The sequence below is a fragment of the Bactrocera dorsalis genome, chromosome 1, assembly GCF_023373825.1.
Source record: "Bactrocera dorsalis isolate Fly_Bdor chromosome 1, ASM2337382v1, whole genome shotgun sequence".
Taxonomy (NCBI): domain Eukaryota; kingdom Metazoa; phylum Arthropoda; class Insecta; order Diptera; family Tephritidae; genus Bactrocera; species Bactrocera dorsalis.
The window spans coordinates 43153153-43172980 of record NC_064303.1 but is presented as its reverse complement, the minus strand read 5'-3'; the positions used below and the strand labels follow the sequence as shown (position 1 = coordinate 43172980).

Below are 19828 nucleotides of genomic sequence, written 5' to 3'. Positions count from 1 at the left end.
CTCCTTCAAACGGATGTTCATAGGCTACCCAGAGGATACTTGGCCAAAGACCGGAAATCGTTAGCTGCTTAAGTCATATATTTCAAGCCACTTACATAATTTAATTAACCTAAACCTCACTTATTATTTATATACTTAATAATCAAATATCTTTTGATAATTTATTCGGAAGTCAGATTTTAATAAAATTTGCAAGAATTTATAAATAAAATATGTTTAAACTTTAAAATTTATTACTGCTAAGTGGAACAATACTCTTCGAAAAAAATACCTACTCTCTCTTAAAAAAAAAAATTAGCTGTCAGTTGACAGCTGGCAGATGTGAAACATCGAAATTATTTTATACAAGTAATAGATTAAAAAGTACAGGGGGGTTACTCTGTAAGGCGTTACGAATAGCAATGCGTTGCGAAAGTGAATTGCGTTGCGAAGGGCAATCGGTACTCTGTAACACTTTCGCATTGTAAACAGTGTTGCACTGTTTTCCCGTTGAGAAATCTTCAGTATAGTTGACATTACTGACCGAAACGAAGGAGAATGAAAACAAAACCAATAACAGAGAAGTGAAGAAGTGTAAAAAATTGACAGATAAACATAATTAAATTTGAAGAGTTTTATGCATACTTATATAAAAGTAATTTTAAATAAATAAAAAAAGGTGTGAATATGGATTGCGTTTTGTTATGGGAGGAAACCGAAAAAAATGAACGAGTGGAGCGGAAAATGATTAGGGACAAGTCCAATGTGATGAGTCTTAGTGAAAAAAGGTAAGTTTGAATGATAAAGTGTAATGCAATTCTTTAAACTTGTTTGTGCTTCTACTCCCAAATAGTTTCGTGCAAAACTTTCGCCTAAGCAAGGAATCGTTCAAATATGTGTTGGATAGCATAAGTGGTGAGCTAAAAACTCCACGCAGGTCCACAGGAATACCCGAAATTGTGAAATTAGCGGCAACTTTAAAATTTTTGGCGCAGGGAGGGTATCAACAGCAAATTGGACAAGATCATCATACATGACTAGCTCAACAAACTGTTTCGCGTTGTTTGTTTGAAGTTTGCAAAGCGATTGAAAAAGTGCTGTGTCCAAAACATATAACTTTTGGAATGACATCAGAGGAGAAAAATGAAGCGAAACGAGCTTTTTACTCAGTGTCAGGAATTCCAGGAGTAATTGGAGTGGTGGTTGGTACTCACATCCAAATGATACGACCGGCCGTAAATGAACATTTATGTTTCAATAGGAAATTAAAACATAGTATAAACGCTATGGTGGTAAGGCAATTGTTTTTTAATTTATTTTGGTTTTTTATAAATATTGTTTCCAAAACCTAGATATGTGATCATAAGATGATGATCAAAGCCGTTAACGGTCGGTTTGCTGGGGCGTGTCATGATTCACATGTGTGGAATTTATCAAGCGAACGCCAATATTTACAAACCAACTATATGAATGGAGAAAGAGGAATTCGCATTCTTGGTGAGCATATACACATTAGTTAATTTTACTCGTTAGCTGTTATATGCATCTATTATTTTGCTAACTTAATTTTTTTCTTATAGGCGACTCTGGATATCCGCTTGAGCCATGGCTTTTAACTCCATATAGAAATGCTCCTGAAAACTCTGCTGAGAGTTATTACAACTACAAGTTTTCAAAAGCCAGATCCTTTATAGAACGAGTATTTGGAGTGTTAAAAGCGCGGTTCCGATGCCTTTTAGCTGCTAGAGAACTACATTATGCCCCAGAAAAAGTGGTGCAAATTTTGAACGTATTTTGTGCTCTTCATAATATTTGCACTCTTTTTAATGTGGAATCACCTGCCAATATAGCAATAGAAGTTGAAGAAGTCGATGCTAGTTATACTGAAACCATAGGAAATGCGAATGAAACCAATATTGCTAAACGTTTAAGGGATCAAATAAAAAACAGTATGACTACTTAATAACCATATAACACTATTTAGTTAAGTAAACATTTTAATTTTTCACATTTTCACATTTATTTGATTAAAATTCACATTAATGATATAAAGCTTTAGTCTCTTGCACATGTGTATACATATCTATATATGTAAGTATTATATACTTGTATGTAATAAAAAGTAAAAACTATCACATCAATACAAAATACGTTTTTAAATCAAAAGAATTCATTTAAACTATTAATATAATAAATAAGTAATTATCAGTAAGTATTACAAAAAAGTAACAGACTTCTATATCAATAACTAAAATACAATATTTTTATTGGCCGGACCGTTCAATTTCAAGCATTTGCTTTTTTAGTTCTAGTGTTGCATATTTTAGTTTTGTTTTGTCCAAATCAATCCTTTTTTTGTGTTCGAATTTTTCAACAGCCAATTTATATTTTCTTTTAGCCATTTTATGTTTTTTTTTTCATACATTTTGAAATTATCTTCAGATTTTCATTAATTTCAGATAACACTTTTAATGAGCCTTTGTGATAAGCGATTTGGTTATCCACCTGCTTATTTAAAAGGCTATCTTTCTTTTGCGGAGCGACTCTTTGTCGTGAACAATGTGGCATTTCATCCACTGGCGTTGGTTCATTCTGTCGGAATTCGTCGGTTGTGATGTCTGACCCACTTGGTTGTGTTAATTGTGCTACACCAAATTCTGAGGTGCCGCTTATTCCACTGACGGATATTTCCATTGCCAGAAGTTCACTAACCTGCTCCTCCAACGGTGTTAAGGAGCAATGACTTGGAGGACCACCACCAGTTCCAGAAATACTTACTTTGTTCCGCCGCATTTTTGCTTTTAAATGGGTTTTATAATCCGACCAAACCTTTAAATAATTAAGTAATATGTGCTTCAAAAATCATTTATATTTAATCTTTTTTACCTTTTTCCATTTTAAAACATCGCGCGATGGTGGCCCCGCAGCATTAAGGTCACATACCAACTCTTTCCACAAATTATTTGCTGCATTTTTCGCGTCCACAGTTTTAAGTTGTCCTTTGGAAAGTTCCGAATGTGTATTCATAAAATTGATTAAAGTTTCGAACTGTGTTGGGTTTGTCTGTTTATTTTTTGAATGTTCCCTGTTAAATAATTTATTTTTTAATTAAAACTACAAATATGCCTTATAAACTTACATTTTTTGTCCGTTGCGTTTGCCAGTTTGATATCGAATCAAAAATACGTTAAACGCACAGATTTGACAGTGGTTTACGCAATACAGAGTGCTGCCATTGCGAAGGGGTAAAAATAAGTGCGCAAAACGCAATTTCCAATGCGCTTGTCACCTTACAGAGTTGCTTTTTTTCATTTACGACCTTTTTCACTTGCGAAACGCCTTACAGAGTAATCCCCCAGATTATAATATTAACAAAATATGGTACATAATGAAAGAGTACAATATTATGATTTTTTTCCAGAAAATGATGACAGATGGTTTATTCAATAAACATTTATTTTCTTTGTATACAAAATTTTATCCAAATATTTGTTAAAATCACGTCAACTCAATTATTTTCATAAATGGCTTCCGTAATAGTTATATTCAAAGTTGCCTCTGACGGTATTACTGTGACAATTGGTCGATGATAACTGAAGTATGTTACAAAAGTATTAAACATCAAATTATCAAGATATCTAATCAATACAGCATCTATTGTTATTCCATATCTTGTAGTAAATGCTCTCGGATTGTTTATTTCCAACTGAAATTCTTCTTGGAGGAACTATATCAATGGCACATACCCATTTAGATATGATTGTCGCCGTGGCGATACAGGCCGTGCAGAAAACGTTTATCATAGAGAAGGTTCACGGCGTGGAGATCGTAAAAATATTTTTGGCTAACTCGGCAGAGATGAGGGAGTCTCACCACAGACAAATTATAAGCGTGGTTCACCATGAAAATAGCAGAATTGAACATTTTCAGTGTTAAATGAGAAAAATAATGCTAATTCCAATGTAAACAAATTTACGTCTACAGATTCGATTATTTCCTATGCGCAACCGACTCGGCATATAATGTACATACATATATATGATCCGTATATACATAAGTTTGTATGTAAGTAGGTATATTAAAATTTACCTACATACATACATACATATGTATGAATTTCATTATGATTCCATAAAATCATTAATAATACATATATAATAGAGTAAAGTTTGTATTATTACCCAAATAATTAATATAAGTTTAAGGTAATTAGTTTTAAATTTATACATTTACATTAAAAGTTTTGATATCATCTTAAAAGATCTAGCGGTCGTGCTCATACATACTTATATAATTATGTGTGCATGTAAACAAATATAAAAGAACCATACGCATAATGTTTGTAAATTTGTCTACATGCAACATATTATATGTATGTATGTAAATATGTACGCTCATTGCTTCATGCGAAATTTCCGTTGACACGGACAACCAATGGCGAAGCTCGCGTTTTGTCAAAGAGTCAATGTGTCGACGGACCGACGCGGCGACAAAGCATCACAACATTGTGTTGTTGGTAGAAAATCCGAGCTGTGCCGAAAAAATAAGCGAACGATCGCCGATTGTTACCGCTTCCCTTGCCGCTCTAACAGCTTTACCAACAAACTTGTTTCAATATGTATGTATATGTATGAGCGTGCATACATATCGACGCAGATTTTTGCAAGCCGCGTAAAATTATTTTTTACATTCCTTGACAAATACAGTCAATCCCGGTTATGTGCAACAATCAAAGATACAGATTTTTTTGGTTTGTTAATAATAAAGATATAATATGGCACATAAGCGAGTGCGGATACTTAAGCGAGTGGTACTTAAAACAATAATTTCTATGTATTTCAAAAACAAACAAACAAAAGAAAGATGATTTTCATTTAAGCGGAGTACTACTTAACCGGGATTTACTGTATACATAAATCAGAGGAATATTGAATATTTTCTTTTATACATTTCTTGACTTGAAAATCGACAAATAAACTATGTTGTCACTTTTATTCTAATATATTTGAATACTTATATTTGCGGGGTTGTCATATTTTCCTTCTCATACAAATATCAGAAATTGTTAAATTTATGATTTTTAGCTTTTGCCACCATCGCGAAAAGACGCTTGTAGGCAAAGGCATGCTCGGGGAGATGTAATGGTGTTTGTTTTTATGAATGAAGCAAGTTTGCCTGTTGAAATGGCGCTTGCGTTCATGAATGAAAATATTGTTGTTAGGAATTTTTCTACAAATTTGGGCATCGACTATTTGGCTGCCATATTGACTTGTGACGCTGCTGATGCTATTTCAAACGATTCTTGTTTTTGTAGAACAATATTTGTAATTTTTGCGGGTGACATATCTACAAGTGAACGCATATAAGTATGTACATATGTTGTGTATGGATTATTTGTGTGGGAATGTCATACGCACATATTTGCATGTGTACGCATATAAGTATGTATGTTGTGTATGCGTTATTTGCGTGCCAATGTCATACGCACATATTTATGTATGTATGTACATACGAGCAGCGCGCACATGTTATTATTGATAAGTGATAATATGATTTGAATTCACGAAAGCGAACATAAAGACATATTGAAGTATGTATGGTCATGATAGATGTGAATATAACTTTTGAATGATAAAATGTACGATTAATGTATGTACATTTATAACTATTGTAATATATGTATTTGATTTTAATAATATTATGATAGTTTGTTATATACATATGTACATATGTATGTAATGAAGTATACACATAAGTATGAATATATCAAATACAAGAACTAATTAAAAAATAGGCTTTATTTTTTCATCAACTACGGATATTGCTTTGAAAAAGTAATTTGATTCAAATGTATTCAAATTGCACATGTATTCATTAATATACGTAAGCACAAAAAGAATTCATACGAATACACATGTTTGCATATAAACGTATTGTTACAGTTTTACTGCTTGCTAGTTTACTTTGCTAGGTTCGTATCTCTGGATTGACGAAAAAAACCAAAAACTGTTTAATTCAATTCAACAACTCTTTATTTTACAACTTGTCTACACTATAACAGTTTACTCTTAGCTTTGATTGATTATGTTGGCGCTGCCACGGCTTATATAGCCACGCACTTCTCGCTGATGCCGACGTGTCCTTCTAGAATATTGTGTCTGGAAATTACCAGAACATAATGCTATACGCCGCCAGACGCAAGCAGACAGCCGCGGCGCCAGACTCAGCAATTGTTTAAGTAGACAAGCAGACAGTGCGGCGCCAGATGTCTAATGTTTCGACAAGCAGACAGCCACGGCGCCAGATGTCTACAACAAAACAAATGCTATTCCATATACCTACAGCGATTGTTCATAATAAGGGATGCATATAGCAATACAAATACAACTTAATACTACTTTTGTAACACTGCCCTCCACTAAAGCCTAATCGTCCGAATTGAACCAAATGGGGCGAGCCTCTCCAAATGTACTACTTTCATTTTACATCGTGCTTTTCCATTTCTTTGTATGCGGTATACCACGTCATTAAGTCGTTTCATCACCATATAGGGTCCTTCCCAGGCTGTCTGCAGTTTCCGGGACAAGCCTTTCTTTCGAAGTGAATTGTACAACAGGACCAGATCACCTTCTTCGAAACCTTTTAAATTTGCCGCTTGATCGAACCGGTCCCTCATCTTGTTGCTCATCAGATGCGTATGCTGTCTTACCATTAGATGCAATTCATTCATTTCTTCCTTTAAGGCAGAACAATAATCTCCATCATTTCTTACAGCTGTAGGATTCGTTCCAAACTTAAGATCAGCAGGGAGTCGCAGATCAGATCCGAAAATAATCTTTGCTGGCGTGTAACCAGTTGTCTCGTGCTTCGCTGAACGATACGCCAGAAGGAACATCTGGATGCACTTGTCCCAATTCCGTTGATCTTTATCAACGATTTTCCGCAGATGTTCTTCGAGCGTTCGGTTGAATCGCTCCACCATTCCATCTGAATGTGGATGTAACGCTGTTGTCCGTGTCTTGTGGATGCCCAATAATGTACAGACTTCTTGGAAAATGGAATATTCGAAATTCCTGCCTTGATCTGAGTGTAATTCAACGGGCACTCCGAACCTTGTTATCCAATTTTCTACAAATGCTTCGGCTACTGTCTTCGCTTCTTGGTTTGGTAAGGCATATACTTCTGGCCATTTACTGAAATAGTCCATGACAACCAGTAGATATTTGTTTCCGGCCGTACTGGTTGGGAACGGACCGGCAACATCCATTGCGACTCGTTCAAATGGTGATCCCACGTTGTACTGTTGCAGCCTACCGCGACTTTTGGCTTTAGGACCTTTAGCTGCCATGCACTCTACGCAATTACAATCTCGACAACCGATCCAGTAGAACCGTTGTTTAATCTTCTCTATAGTTTTTGTAATCCCAAGGTGCCCTCCACTAGGTCCATTGTGATATTCTTTCAATACTTTCGGGATCATGGACTTCGTTGCTATGATCAGCAGACGAGACTGTTTGACTTCGCTTTCCCAGGTACGATGAAGGTATGCATTAACGAGGTTTATGCTGTTCCATTGGGCCCAATATGCTTTTGCAGTTGGACTCTCGCTACTTATTTGTTCCTTTGGTGGTCGTACCCCATTTTCTTTGGCCATTACCAGCTTTGCGAGATCAGGGTCCTCCAGCTGATTGATTCTGATGCGGTGAGGAGTCCAATCATCTTCAGGTTCTATATTCAGTAATCGCACGTCGATTATACCTTCTTTTTCCTCTGATTTGGAGCAATGTTTACATTCCAGTGGACAAGGGCGACGTGATAATGCATCCGCATTTTTGTGGTGAATCTCCTTTCGATGTTCCGTTTCGAAGTCGTAATTCTGTAATCTTTCGATCCATCGTGCAATTTGACCTTCCGGATTCTTAAACTGTAATAACCATTTTAATGCTGCATGATCAGTCCTCAGCAAGAATCGTTGTCCATACAAATATTTGTGGAAATGTTTTACACATTTCACCTTAGCTAGTAGTTCTTTTCGCGTCACACAGTAGTTTTTCTCTGGTTTCCCGAGCACTCTGCTGTAATACCCAATTACTCTTTCTTGTCTGTCGATGAGCTGAGACAGGACACCTCCAATTCCATAAGCGCTCGCATCTGTATCCAGGATGAATTTCTTTCCAGGTATTGGATAAGCTAACATCGACGCCGTACAAAGTAGTTCTTGAAGCTGCTCAAACGCTTTTTCTTGTTCCAACTGCCATACAAACGGGCGATTCTTCTTTGTTAAATCATGTAAACTTCTAGCCACGTTCGCAAATCCAGGTACAAAACGGCGGTAATACGTGCATAAGCCTAGGAAGCAGCGGAGTTCATGTATGTTGGTGGGTTGAGGCCAATCTTTAACTGCTTTTATTTTTCCTTCCTCGGTGTGAATCCCCTCAGTTGACACTTTATGTCCGAGATATGTGACCTGCTTCTTCCATAATGAACATTTTTTGGGATTCAAGCGTAATCCGGCTGATGCTATTCGCTGAAAGACTTCCTCTAGATTTTTCAGATGATCATCAAAACTTTTTCCCATGATGATAATGTCATCAAGATACACCAAACATGTCTTACAGTTGAGTCCTTTTAACACATGTTCCATCAGTCGCTCGAACGTTGCAGGTGCATTACATAACCCAAATGGCATCACAGAGAATTCCCATAACCCGTCGCCCATACTGAAAGCGGTCTTTTCACGGTCACATTCATCAATCTCGACTTGCCAATATCAACTTTGTAGATCTAATCTATCGTCGATTCTTGGTAGAGGATAACTGTCTTTCTTTGTGACATCATTCAACATCCTATAATCTACGCAGAAACGGGTGCTACCATCTTTCTTTTTAACTAAGACGATAGGTGAGCTCCATGGACTTATTGAAGGTTCGATTACACCGTTTGTTAGCATCCTTACGTTTTGCTAGTGGAACCCTACGCGGAGCTTGTCGGATTGGTTTAGCGTCTCCAGTATTCATGCGATGTTTGACAATGCCGGTTCCTCCTGTGTTTCCTTCGTTTGCAAATATGGATGGGTATTTTTCTAATAGTTTTTCTGCTTTTAATTTTTCATTTCCATGCACCTTATTCAGCAAATTGTTAGGAGTGTAGGACTTATCTGCTGTGGCTCAATAGTAGGCTTCTGTTCTGACCGTTCGCATCGTGCTATTGCACTTATATTCTGGCACTGTTCAATTACTGCTCCTTTCTTCAGACTTATAGGCGTATTGAATTCATTCACTACTCTGACCGGAAGGGTGGCGTCTTCTCTAGTTTTCACAAGCGTTCTTCCTACCAATATGGGTGTATCTATTTTTGTTGGTTCCACAATCCACAACTCTTCAGTCCCACCTCCTCCATTCACTTTAGCCCATACAATCGCCTCAGATTTTGGTGGAATACTCTGATTATCATCAACAATCACCCTCTTACTTTCAACGTTGGTCACATATCCGGTGTTTATAGGCATCTCCATGTTCTGGCAAAACAGCATTTGCTTGTTTAAATCCAAAGTAACCCCGTGATCAATCATGAAATCTACTCCCATTATAATTTCATCCGTGATTTCTGCTACGATGAAGGTGTGATTAACTTCCAGGGTACCAATCATCACTTCGCAAAACACTTTTCCCGCGACAGCTGCTTCCTCCCCGGTGGCCGTTCGAAGCTTGCAACCGACTAATGGTTCAACCGTTCCTCTTACCACATCCGGTCGGATAATTGAATGTGTGGCACCAGTATCCAAAGTAAGCGTTGACAGTCGTCCATTTACGATACCGTTGATAGTAAGATTGTTGTCATGGCGACCTATTTGTGATATCGAGATGGCGGGGCAAATAGTTGTGGGAACCAGCTCACGCCCTTTTGAACTGTTCCGTTTTAGTTTAACGACTTGTGAGATGTGGATGCTCTGTCTTCGTTATCTGTTGGTTGTTTCCGTTTTGATGGGTTTACTTTTATATTGCAATTTCGGACAAAGTGACCCGCTTTTCCACAGTTGAAACATCTGCCTGTTGTATTTACTCGCGGTGCAGCAATTGTCTTCAGAGTCTTCAATATTTCTTCCATCAGCGCCGGTTGTTCCATTTCAACTCTTTGTACTTTGTGTGCTGGTTTACTTAGAAGCGAAGCTGTTTCCTGTGTGAGGGCGTGCGAAACTGTTTCAGCAAACGTTCTTTTTGGCAATGCATATGTGGCGCGTTTGGTGTCCACATCACGAATTCCATTTATGAAACATTGAATTTTTACCCTCTCAATGTAATCCACAGGTGCGTCTGCATTTGCCAAATGAGCCAGTCGTTCTATTTCAGTTGCGAACTCTTGCAATGACTCGTTCATTTTCTGACCCCTATTTTGCAGTTCGATCTGGTATATTTGTTTCCGGTGCTCACTACCATATCGTATTTCTATCGCACTCATCAATGCCTCATAGTTGTCCCGTTCACAGTCTGGAATAGTCTGAAGGATTTCTGCCGCAGGCCCTTTCAATGATACAAACAAGGACGCCACTTTGTCCGCTGCATTCCAGTTATTGGCCATTGCTGTCTTTTCAAACTGAAGTTTGAAAATTTGAAATGGAATACTTCCATCGAATGTGGGTGCCTTCAATCTTTGATTATTTGTTGATGGTGCAGGGCCATGTAGTTGCAGTTCTCGCACACGATTACTTAATTGAAGAACTTCTGATTTTAAATTTTCTTCGTCATTTTTTAAAGTGCTTAATTCGTCTTCAAATTTTGAAAATTTCTCTTGCACTTGTTTTTGTAGTTGTGTAGTATTTTCCGTAATCTGTTGTACCAAACGATTTTCTAACTGCGTATTATTTTCAGTCATTTGTTGTGTAAGGCGAGACTCTAACTGTGATGTATTTTCAGCTATTTGCGTCATTTGCTGGGCCAGACGATTTTCTATTTGCTTAATAGCCACTAACAGCAAGTTCATGTCCACACTTGATGATGTTCGTTGTTCTTCTACTTTTTCTTCTACCTTTGTAGAAGTTTCTGGCCCAACAAATTCGAACTCGTCCACATTAATTCCATCCGCTTCCATTGCTTCACGTAATCGTGCCTGCAGATCCGCCTTTTGCCCGCTTATCGGCAAATTACGCTCCTCCAGTTCCTTTTTTAATTGCTGAATTCTCAATTCTCCGAATTTAACCATCTTGAATTTGGATTATTTGACAATCCCACTTCTGACACCAATTGTTATAAATTTACTGCTTGCTAGTTTACTTTGTTAGGTTCGTATCTCTGGATTGACAAATAAAATCAACACTGTTTAATTTAATTCAACAACTCTTTATTTCACAACTCGTCTACACTATAGCAGTTTACTCTTAGCACTGATCGATTACGTTGGCGCTGCCACGGCTTATATAGCCACGCACTTCTCGCTGATGCCGACGTGTCCTTCTAGAATATTGCGTCTGGAAATTACCAGAACATAATGCTATACGGCGCCAGACTCAGCAATTGTTCAAGTCGACACGCAGACAGTGCGGCGCCAGATGTCTATTGTTTCGACAAGCAGACAGCCGCGGCGCCAGATGTCTACAACAAGACAAATGCTATTCCATATACCTACAGCTGTTGTTCATAATAAGGGATGCATATAGCAATACAAATACAACTTAATACTACTTTTTGTAACAATATGTAATTTACCAGAAAAATGTGGACCAATCTCCCCAATCGAAAATAAGTTCCGATGATGAATTTGATGCTGTGATCGAGCAGTTAGACAAGCGAGCATTGTCACCAGGCCAAAAAATCAAGGGCATTATAAATAGCTTTGCAAACGTTAAACGCCTTTCCAAAACATCTAATATGTTAAAATTTGAGGAAAATCATTCTGAAATTGAATTAAAGGCTATAGCCAATATTGTTCTTGTTTTCCACCCTTAAATTTATATTATCCAACTTGAGAGCAAGTATTGATAAAGATTTATTGGAAGACATTCTATTATTAAATTTAAACACATAAAAAACAATTACATATACTAAAAATATCTGATGTAAGCATTGAATTTTATTATCTTTATATATATAAATCTTCTGACCGTGTGTTTGCATTTGAACTGCTCCTAAACGGATGGACCGATTTTGATGAAATTTTGTGCGTATGTTCAAGGAGATTCGAGAATGGTTTAGATTTACAATTTGGTCCACTGGAAAATGTTTTTTAAATTATTTTTTCATTTTTAATCAATTGTTAATATAATTTTGGAATGTTTGACCGATAGATGGCGCTACCATCGCAGTATCCAATATTCAAACCTTAAAATCTATGGGTAGCAATAACATTTTTTTCATACCTGCTAACTATTGGAGGGGGTATCTTGACAGGCAATTTAAAATTGCAAAAGGTCTGGCATAAAAAATAGCGGCATAACTGAAGTGTTGATAAAAAATTTGAGATATACAATATTTAAACGGGAACGCTGAATACATATGTATATGTGTACAATTTCAAACTGATCCTTCCTGAAAAATAATAAAATTGCTAAATATTGGGAATGGTAGAATAGAAATGCAATCAAATACACAATGAATTAAAACTGGCTCATTTATCATTCGATGAATAATATACCACGGGCATCCCAAAAGACTGATGCCATAACCTTGCCAGCCGATTTATTGTCTTTCCACGCTTGAGAACCGTTTCTTAATATGCAGTCCACCAGGCTGATAATCGATTGGACTCGATTGATTTCACTGATGCACAGCCCAAATTCAAAAGTATTTTTACCTCAAAAACCAATTCTTTCTTAACGCACGAAATGCTTTTTGATTCATTTTTGTTGCTTCATCAGAAATGCGATTATTCCTTAACTAATACTTATAATTTAACTAATAGAAATCATATAGATGGTATTAGTAGTACTACCTATGTATCAGCCACAGTAAAACGTAGGCGGGTCCTCTAGTATTTATATATTTTCTTATTATAAGTACCTATTATAAGACAACAAAAGAAAAATGTAAAAAGAGAATTAAAATATTACAAATACTTGATGCAAAAATTGAATTTCATTGCCTACTAAAGGACAACAATAAAAAAATTATATATAAAAAACTAGCTCTTTACCCCCGGCTTTGCCCGCAGTGGAGCCATTAAATAAGTATGAGAGATAAAGGGTAAGTATAATAATAGAAATGAGTCAAAATGATAACTTAATTTTATTGCTTGGCTGAGATCAACAATTTTTAAAAATTACTACAGACAATGAAGTTTCAACACCTTAAAATATGCGTATTGAAAAGCAACAAAAAATGTTAAAATATATTTCACCGCAACAAAAATAAATAATTCTGAATTCTAACAATTTAAAAAAATAAAATACAGAGTGTTAATCTAGTATATTTTTGTAGACCATGTTATAAGTTTTCCCGTCGGGTGCAAATACAGGGTAGGCCATTTAAAGTTGACCCATCTGGCAACGCTGTAACTTTTAACAGCGCTGACAAATCGGCTAATGTCATACCGCGTTAGAAGCGTCATTCGAAGACAATTTATACCATGGAACAGTACACTCCAAAAGAACGCGCTGAAATTGTTCAGCTTTATATTCAAAATAACTTTTCAATTGTGTTAACTCAACGTGCGTTTCGCAAAAAAAAATAAAGTGAAAAGTGCTCCAGTTAAGAACACAATTAAGTCTTTATACGCAAAATTTGTGAACACCGGTAATCTCAGTAATGCCAGTCATGCATCCAGACAACGCACAAGACGTTCTGATGAAAATATCGAAGCTGTACGAGCCAGTATTGAGGAGACTCCATCGACATCGAGTTATCGCCGCTCTCAGGAATTAGACATCTCTCGCACCACTCTCCGACGCATAATTCATAACGATTTGAAGATGTTTCCATATAAAATTCAAATGGCACAAAAACTAATCCCAGTTCAATCAATTTATTGCGACCATTTTTCCCCGGGCGATTGATATCGAAAAATGGTGATGTTGACTGGCCACCGAGATCACCAGATTTGACGCCACGAGACTTTATTTGTGGGGTTATTTGAAATCCAAGGTATACGCTAATAAGCCAAAGACCTTAGCTCAACTGAAAGCCAACATTCGACGTGAAACAGCCGCCATATCATCCGAAACATTGGCCAAAGTCATGGAAAATGTCGAAAAAAGAGTGCATTTAGCTGTCAAAGCTAAAGGTGCCCATTTACGCGATCTAATTTTTAAATATTAGCTGAAACAAATCCCCTTGGACCAAAATAAATTATTTTTGAAATGAACAAAAAACATTGTTTTCTTTTGTTCTTTTTTTTTTTAGAAAACAAATGGGTCAACTTAAATGGCCTACCCTTATGTGTAAATTCTGGGAACAGGCTACATAAATTTGACCATTAGAGAAGCATGGGTTTTCTAAATGCACTCCTGCTACCTGTAATGCTTGTCCTTGTGCCTTCTTTATAGTAACAGCAAAGCTAAGCTTGACGGGAAACTGAACCCTTTTAAATTTGAATGGAAAGTCAGTGGGAACAATTGGTATCCGAGGTATTATAACACTATTTCCCTTACCGACACCTATTAAAATAGTAGCACCAAGTATGTTCTGTCCCAATTTTGTTATCCGAAGCTTTGTTCCATTACATAGCAGAGGAGCATCTAGATTTCGCATAAGCTTTACTGGTACATTTAGTTTCAATTGAAGTTTATGTGACGGTACACCCGATAGTTCAATTGAATTTAAAAACTCCACAGGATATGAAGAACTTAGTTCCGTATCCATAATTGTATCCATTGACAAATATTCCTTAATTTTTCCCTGAACCTCGTTCAAAATATCAGTGTTGATCATATTAACAATTTCATTTCTTGGTGCTAATATTGCTCTTGCACACAACCACTGATCACTACACAAATTTTGTCGCAATTCCAGGAAAACATTAGCAATGAAATTCACATCACTTTCTACTAAATTACAAAATTCTCTTGACAGTAATATGTAGCCTTCAACGTCAACATCTAAACAACCATCACCAATTTTCAACAACATTTCTGCGTAAAGTCCTGAATCCACGTCATTATGAAGATGCACACTCATATTAGTTTTCAGGCGGAGTTTTCCAACTGTCGACCATAAGTGTGATGATTTAATGCACGCTTGAATTTCATCTGCTGGTGTCCCCCTCTGAATCACTGGGAGGGTTTGACGGAAATCACCAGTCAATAAAACTACCATACTATTTTGTATATACCAGATTTCCGCTTCCGTGGCATTTTCTAAGAAAAGCACAGTAAGAATTAAGATCTAAAATAATAAAATGACTGCTAACCACAAAAATTACAGATTACCTCAAAAATTTGAATAGTTTTATACTGCATGTAACGACAGAAGAAAATAACAATAAATATAGATAAATTAATATTATTATGTTAATACACACACAAAAACGGTACTCACGGCCTTTTTTTTTAGATCATTAAAAGAGAAATAATTCTTTCATACATAACTTTTTTGTATCTTGAACCGCTTTCTCAGCGCAAGGAACGAAAGCCCTCAAAGATAAATAATTTCCCCCGTTTCTTACACATTTACCACTGTTTCTTCGCTCCTATTGGTCGCAGCGTGATGCTATATATTAGCCTATAGCCTTCTTCGATAAATGGACTAACCAACACAAAAAGAATTATTCAATTCGAACCAGTAGTTTCGGAGATTAGCGCGTTCAAACAAACAAACTCTTCAGCTTTATAATATTAGTATAGATTAATACTTCCAAATATATCATTGAACCAAATGAACCGAACCGAAACCGCGGTTCAGGGAACCTAAGGAAAGCTTTCTGCACCGGTACACGTTCTTGAAAACTGGTTCGAACCACTGAACCGAACCGTTTCAATTTTCGGCGTGGTTTGCAGCCCTGGTTTAATCGATAATCAGCCTTCCGTTTTATTTCGTGCTTTCTTAAATACTAATATTTTGCTTTCTTGCAACAACTTAAAAATAAATGTTTGCATAACAATTCTTAGGAAATGTGTCTTGTGCATTTTGCAAAGTAGTACAATTAATAATATTAAAGTTATTATACATTTTGTTAACTGTTACATTTTCGTTAGTGGAAATGCACTTGAATGAACAATAAATACAAATTATTAAAATTCTTCGGAATTAATGGTACATTTTGTTAACTGTTAATTAATAAATATTCGTATTAAAATTCTTTGGAAATAGTATTCTTTATAAAGCCGGATTCATCGTTCTTGTCCGGACAACTTTTGTTGGAAATTTTACACGTTCTTTTCCTACTTTGTCTCAGTGAGAGCGTAACCAAAATGTGCTGAACTCTCTTTGTTCGAATCAATTTGATTTTGATTTTCTGTCCGGACAACTTGATGATCAGGACTGCCATTACTCATGTTTTTGTAATTTTCAGCCAAATTGGATGTACGATTTGGAATAAAAACTACAAATTTACATGTAGGCAACCATGCAAACCATTGTCAGCTGTTGTCATCTTTCATCAAAAGTTCGCAATGTCTTCGCCGGCTGGACAAAGTAATTAAAATTTATTACAATTTATTAAGCATTTAATTAAAGTCAATCGTTTTCAGATTTTACGTTGCTCAAAAAGCTTTTTTCAGAAGTGCAAAAGGAAAAGAACACCTTCTTGTATGATCTCAGCCAAAAAGAGTACAAAAATAATAAGCTTAAGCAAATAGCTTGGGGTGAAATTGCGGACGCACTTGAATTGCCAAGTAAGATGCACTATATTTACTAAATAGTTCTTTAATAAGTATGTGTTGATTAATTTTATTATGTAGAGGATGAAGTGCAAGTGCTGTGGAAACGCACCCGAAATAAATTTAAAAACGCGCTTGCCAGCAGTAACGCCCCAATTGGAAGCACGAGACGAGTACAAAAGCAGATGGATACTTTTTTGTTATCAGAAATGGAATTTTTACGGAAATATGTAGAAGATGAAGAGTAAGTTTTGTTGTTAGTTTCATGACCAAGTCCAAAGTAAATTGTGTAAGAAACGCGCAGGTATTAAATTTCATGAATATATTTACAGACCAACAACTACAAACTACACTGGCATGCAAGAACTTTTTGACGAAATGGCCGGAGATCCTGAAGTCATAAGTTCCTCCACGGATGAATCTTCATCTACCCCAACATTTAAACGCAAGAAGCCAAAACATGGAACTTTTGACACCGAAATGCAAACAGCCTTCCAAAAACTGAATACCTTAGCATCAGGTATTTTAAGTGCGCCACAGGATCCTTTCTATTTATATTTTCAATCAGAAATGGAAAAATTACCAGAGAATGTCAAATCTGAGCTTAAATCTGAAATAATGCAAAAAATATTTCAAGCTAATAAAATGTATTTGTAATTTTTGTATTTGTATTTTATTTGCTAATCACCAAAATAAAGACAGTTAACTTAGTTTGGAAGTGTTTATTCGAATGCAAATTCATATATTTTCTGGCAAGTTTTTGAAATAATTTGTATACATTCTCCTTACTGCAATAGCATCTTGAGATGCATGGTTGCTGTGATAAGACATCACTGGTTGTAGAAAACTTTGCAAAATGGGTTGCTTTTCGCGTTGTATGTTTTGTAGGTGTACACATACATCATCCGGTGCTGATTTTTCACGAAACCAATTATGCAGGCAAACGGTGGCCTTCACAATATTTCTTGCGGTTTGCTTGCTTGCTATAATTGGTTTCCGGAATATCCGAAAGCGACTGGCCATAATACCAAATGCGTTTTCAACAACTCTTCGCGCTCTAGATAGATGCTTGTTGAAAATAACTTCTTCTTGTGGTAAATTCATGATATTCCGACCTGGATATGGACGCATAATGTTTCTCCGCAAAGGAAAAGCCTCATCCGCTAGAAAAACAAATGGAGCAACTTCATTTGAGTTAGGAAGCAGTTTTCCCTCCCCAATTTTCAAATCTGCTGGATGATGCAAAATTTTGTACCCAAACCTACAACTTTTAAATACACCGTCGTCGCTGTTATGTCTCAATGCTCCTATGCCCACCATAATAAATTTGTAATTGGCATCAGCCACTGCTATTAAAATTATACTATGCGTATGTTTATAGTTGTATGTCAGCGAATTGTGGTTCGGAAACGCCTGAAAATTGGTAAGCGTTAATATCGGATTTCTTGAATTGATGTAAATGGTAAAGTTTTAAGAAAAAATGAGAAACGATGAATAGTGAGTAAAGTAAATATGTATATATGTACATAGGTGGGTAAGTATGCTAACAGGTAGGCATGTAAAAAGATAATCTAGGGTATATTTATGTGTTTATAGACAGATTTAAGCGAAGTTAATATTATACGTACCTGTACAACAACATGTTTCCCGTCTATTGCTCCTAGGCAATTGGGAAACCCCCACTTCAAAAAAAAAAATCGTCAGCGACATTTGCCCAAACCTCTTCTGAAGGAGCAGGAAAAACGAATTGCAATTTTTTCCATATGAGCTCACAAGTCTCTCTTATAATATTGGATGTTGTGGATGCACCAATTCGGAAACCATAAAATCCGATCGATTTCATGCTATCGCCGCTTGCTAGATATCTAAGAAATAATCATTTATGCATGTATGTACATATGCATTTGGAAATATATATGTATGTTTACCTGAGCGTTAAAGCTAATCTTTCTGCTTGTGTTATTTCTTCCTCACTTTTATTCGGTGTGTTCCTCATACTGGGGCCCAATATGTGAAGAAGTTCATCGAAATTGTTGGGGTCCATGCGGTGGAAATTTATGAACGTTTCCACATCATTCAATCGAATTTTTGGAATAAGTAGGGTAAAATGCCCCTCTTTCGGCCGCTTCAAAAGCATTTTGCGCACACCGCAGCTTCCTCCCCTTCCTTTTCGATTTTGTAACTTTTTCCACCAAATTAGCAAGCACAGCTTTTGCATTTCTATGCAGAAGAGTTTAATTAGCTGACATCTCTCCATTGATAAGTACAATTTGTCCACTTAAAGGAATTTTTATTTGTTTCGTAAAAAATTTTCACCTGTCAAATGACGGATTATCAGCTGTTTACTGCAGTCAAAATAAAATGTGCCCAACGAACGATGAACCGTACTTCAGCACGCTCTCCGACAAAATATTTTAGAGAGAAAATAAAAAGTTGTCCAGACAAGAACGATGAATCCGGCTTAACACTTCGCCATTGGTTGTCCGTGTCAACGGAAATTTCGCATGAAGCAATGAGCGTACATATTACATACATACATATAATATTTTGCATGTAGACAAACTTACAAACATTATGCGTATGGTTCCTTTATATTTGTTTACATGCACACATAATTATCTAAGTATGTATGAGCACATGTGCAACCGCTAGATCTTTTAAGATGATATAAAAACTTTTAATGTAAATGTGAATGAATTGAAAACTAATTACCTTAAACTTATATTAATTAATTGGGTAATAATACACACTTTACTGTATTATATATTATTAATGATTTTATGGAGACATCATGAAATTCATACATATGTATGTATGTATGTAGCCCTGCCAACCATCAGCGGGTAAAAAACTAGATAATTAGTGGGTAACATGGTGGTAAATATATGGAGTGTTTCTTAGGCCGGACGGATATTTTACCCACTCACGTACGTATACATGTGATCATACAACAAAAAATACCCCGAAAATGTGCGTTGGTGTTAGTGCATAGAGAAAAAATGTGTAGTTGTATTGAAATTTTTGTCACAAGCGGGTAGCCGTGGTTGGCTGGGAAGTATATACAGTAGAGGCCCGCTAATCCGGATCAATTAAAACCGGCCCCCA

At 36.3% G+C, this 19828-nt stretch overlaps 3 protein-coding genes across 3 annotated transcripts; 2 read left to right on the top strand and 1 right to left on the bottom strand.

The window, feature by feature from the left end:
- Window positions 1-369: 369 nt before the first annotated feature.
- On the top strand, window positions 370-2080 carry LOC125775511 (putative nuclease HARBI1). The gene is made up of 4 exons (XM_049446171.1): window positions 370-767; window positions 833-1271; window positions 1332-1476; window positions 1560-2080. The coding sequence occupies exons 2-4, from the start codon at window positions 1104-1106 to the stop codon at window positions 1940-1942; spliced, it is 696 nt and encodes a 231-aa protein (XP_049302128.1). The 5' UTR covers window positions 370-767; window positions 833-1103; the 3' UTR covers window positions 1943-2080.
- Window positions 2081-2255: 175 nt separating this feature from the next.
- LOC125775557 (uncharacterized) lies at window positions 2256-3949 on the bottom strand. The gene is made up of 2 exons (XM_049446212.1): window positions 2866-3949; window positions 2256-2808 (listed from the first exon to the last, which is right to left on the bottom strand). Exons 1-2 carry the CDS (start codon window positions 3004-3006, stop codon window positions 2383-2385), a joined length of 567 nt encoding a protein of 188 aa, XP_049302169.1. The 5' UTR covers window positions 3007-3949; the 3' UTR covers window positions 2256-2382.
- Window positions 3950-16066: 12117 nt separating this feature from the next.
- On the top strand, window positions 16067-18127 carry LOC125775299 (uncharacterized). Its single transcript, XM_049446133.1, has 4 exons — window positions 16067-16538; window positions 16595-16738; window positions 16805-16967; window positions 17056-18127. Exons 1-4 carry the CDS (start codon window positions 16376-16378, stop codon window positions 17378-17380), a joined length of 795 nt encoding a protein of 264 aa, XP_049302090.1. The 5' UTR covers window positions 16067-16375; the 3' UTR covers window positions 17381-18127.
- The last annotated feature ends 1701 nt before the right edge of the window (window positions 18128-19828 follow it).

Bases quoted from the DNA above. Each gene is read 5' to 3' on its own strand.
- LOC125775511 (XM_049446171.1), top strand. From the start codon at position 1,104: ATGACATCAGAGGAGAAAAATGAAGCGAAACGAGCTTTTTACTCAGTG. The intron at 1,272-1,331 runs GTAAGGCAATTG...TCCAAAACCTAG, and splicing joins ATAGTATAAACGCTATGGTG to ATATGTGATCATAAGATGAT. The intron at 1,477-1,559 runs GTGAGCATATAC...TTTTTCTTATAG, and splicing joins AAGAGGAATTCGCATTCTTG to GCGACTCTGGATATCCGCTT.
- LOC125775557 (XM_049446212.1), bottom strand. From the start codon at position 3,006: ATGAATACACATTCGGAACTTTCCAAAGGACAACTTAAAACTGTGGAC. The intron at 2,809-2,865 runs GTAAAAAAGATT...AATTATTTAAAG, and splicing joins ATGTTTTAAAATGGAAAAAG to GTTTGGTCGGATTATAAAAC.
- LOC125775299 (XM_049446133.1), top strand. From the start codon at position 16,376: ATGATCAGGACTGCCATTACTCATGTTTTTGTAATTTTCAGCCAAATT. The intron at 16,539-16,594 runs GTAATTAAAATT...AATCGTTTTCAG, and splicing joins GTCTTCGCCGGCTGGACAAA to ATTTTACGTTGCTCAAAAAG. The intron at 16,968-17,055 runs GTAAGTTTTGTT...ATATATTTACAG, and splicing joins AAATATGTAGAAGATGAAGA to ACCAACAACTACAAACTACA.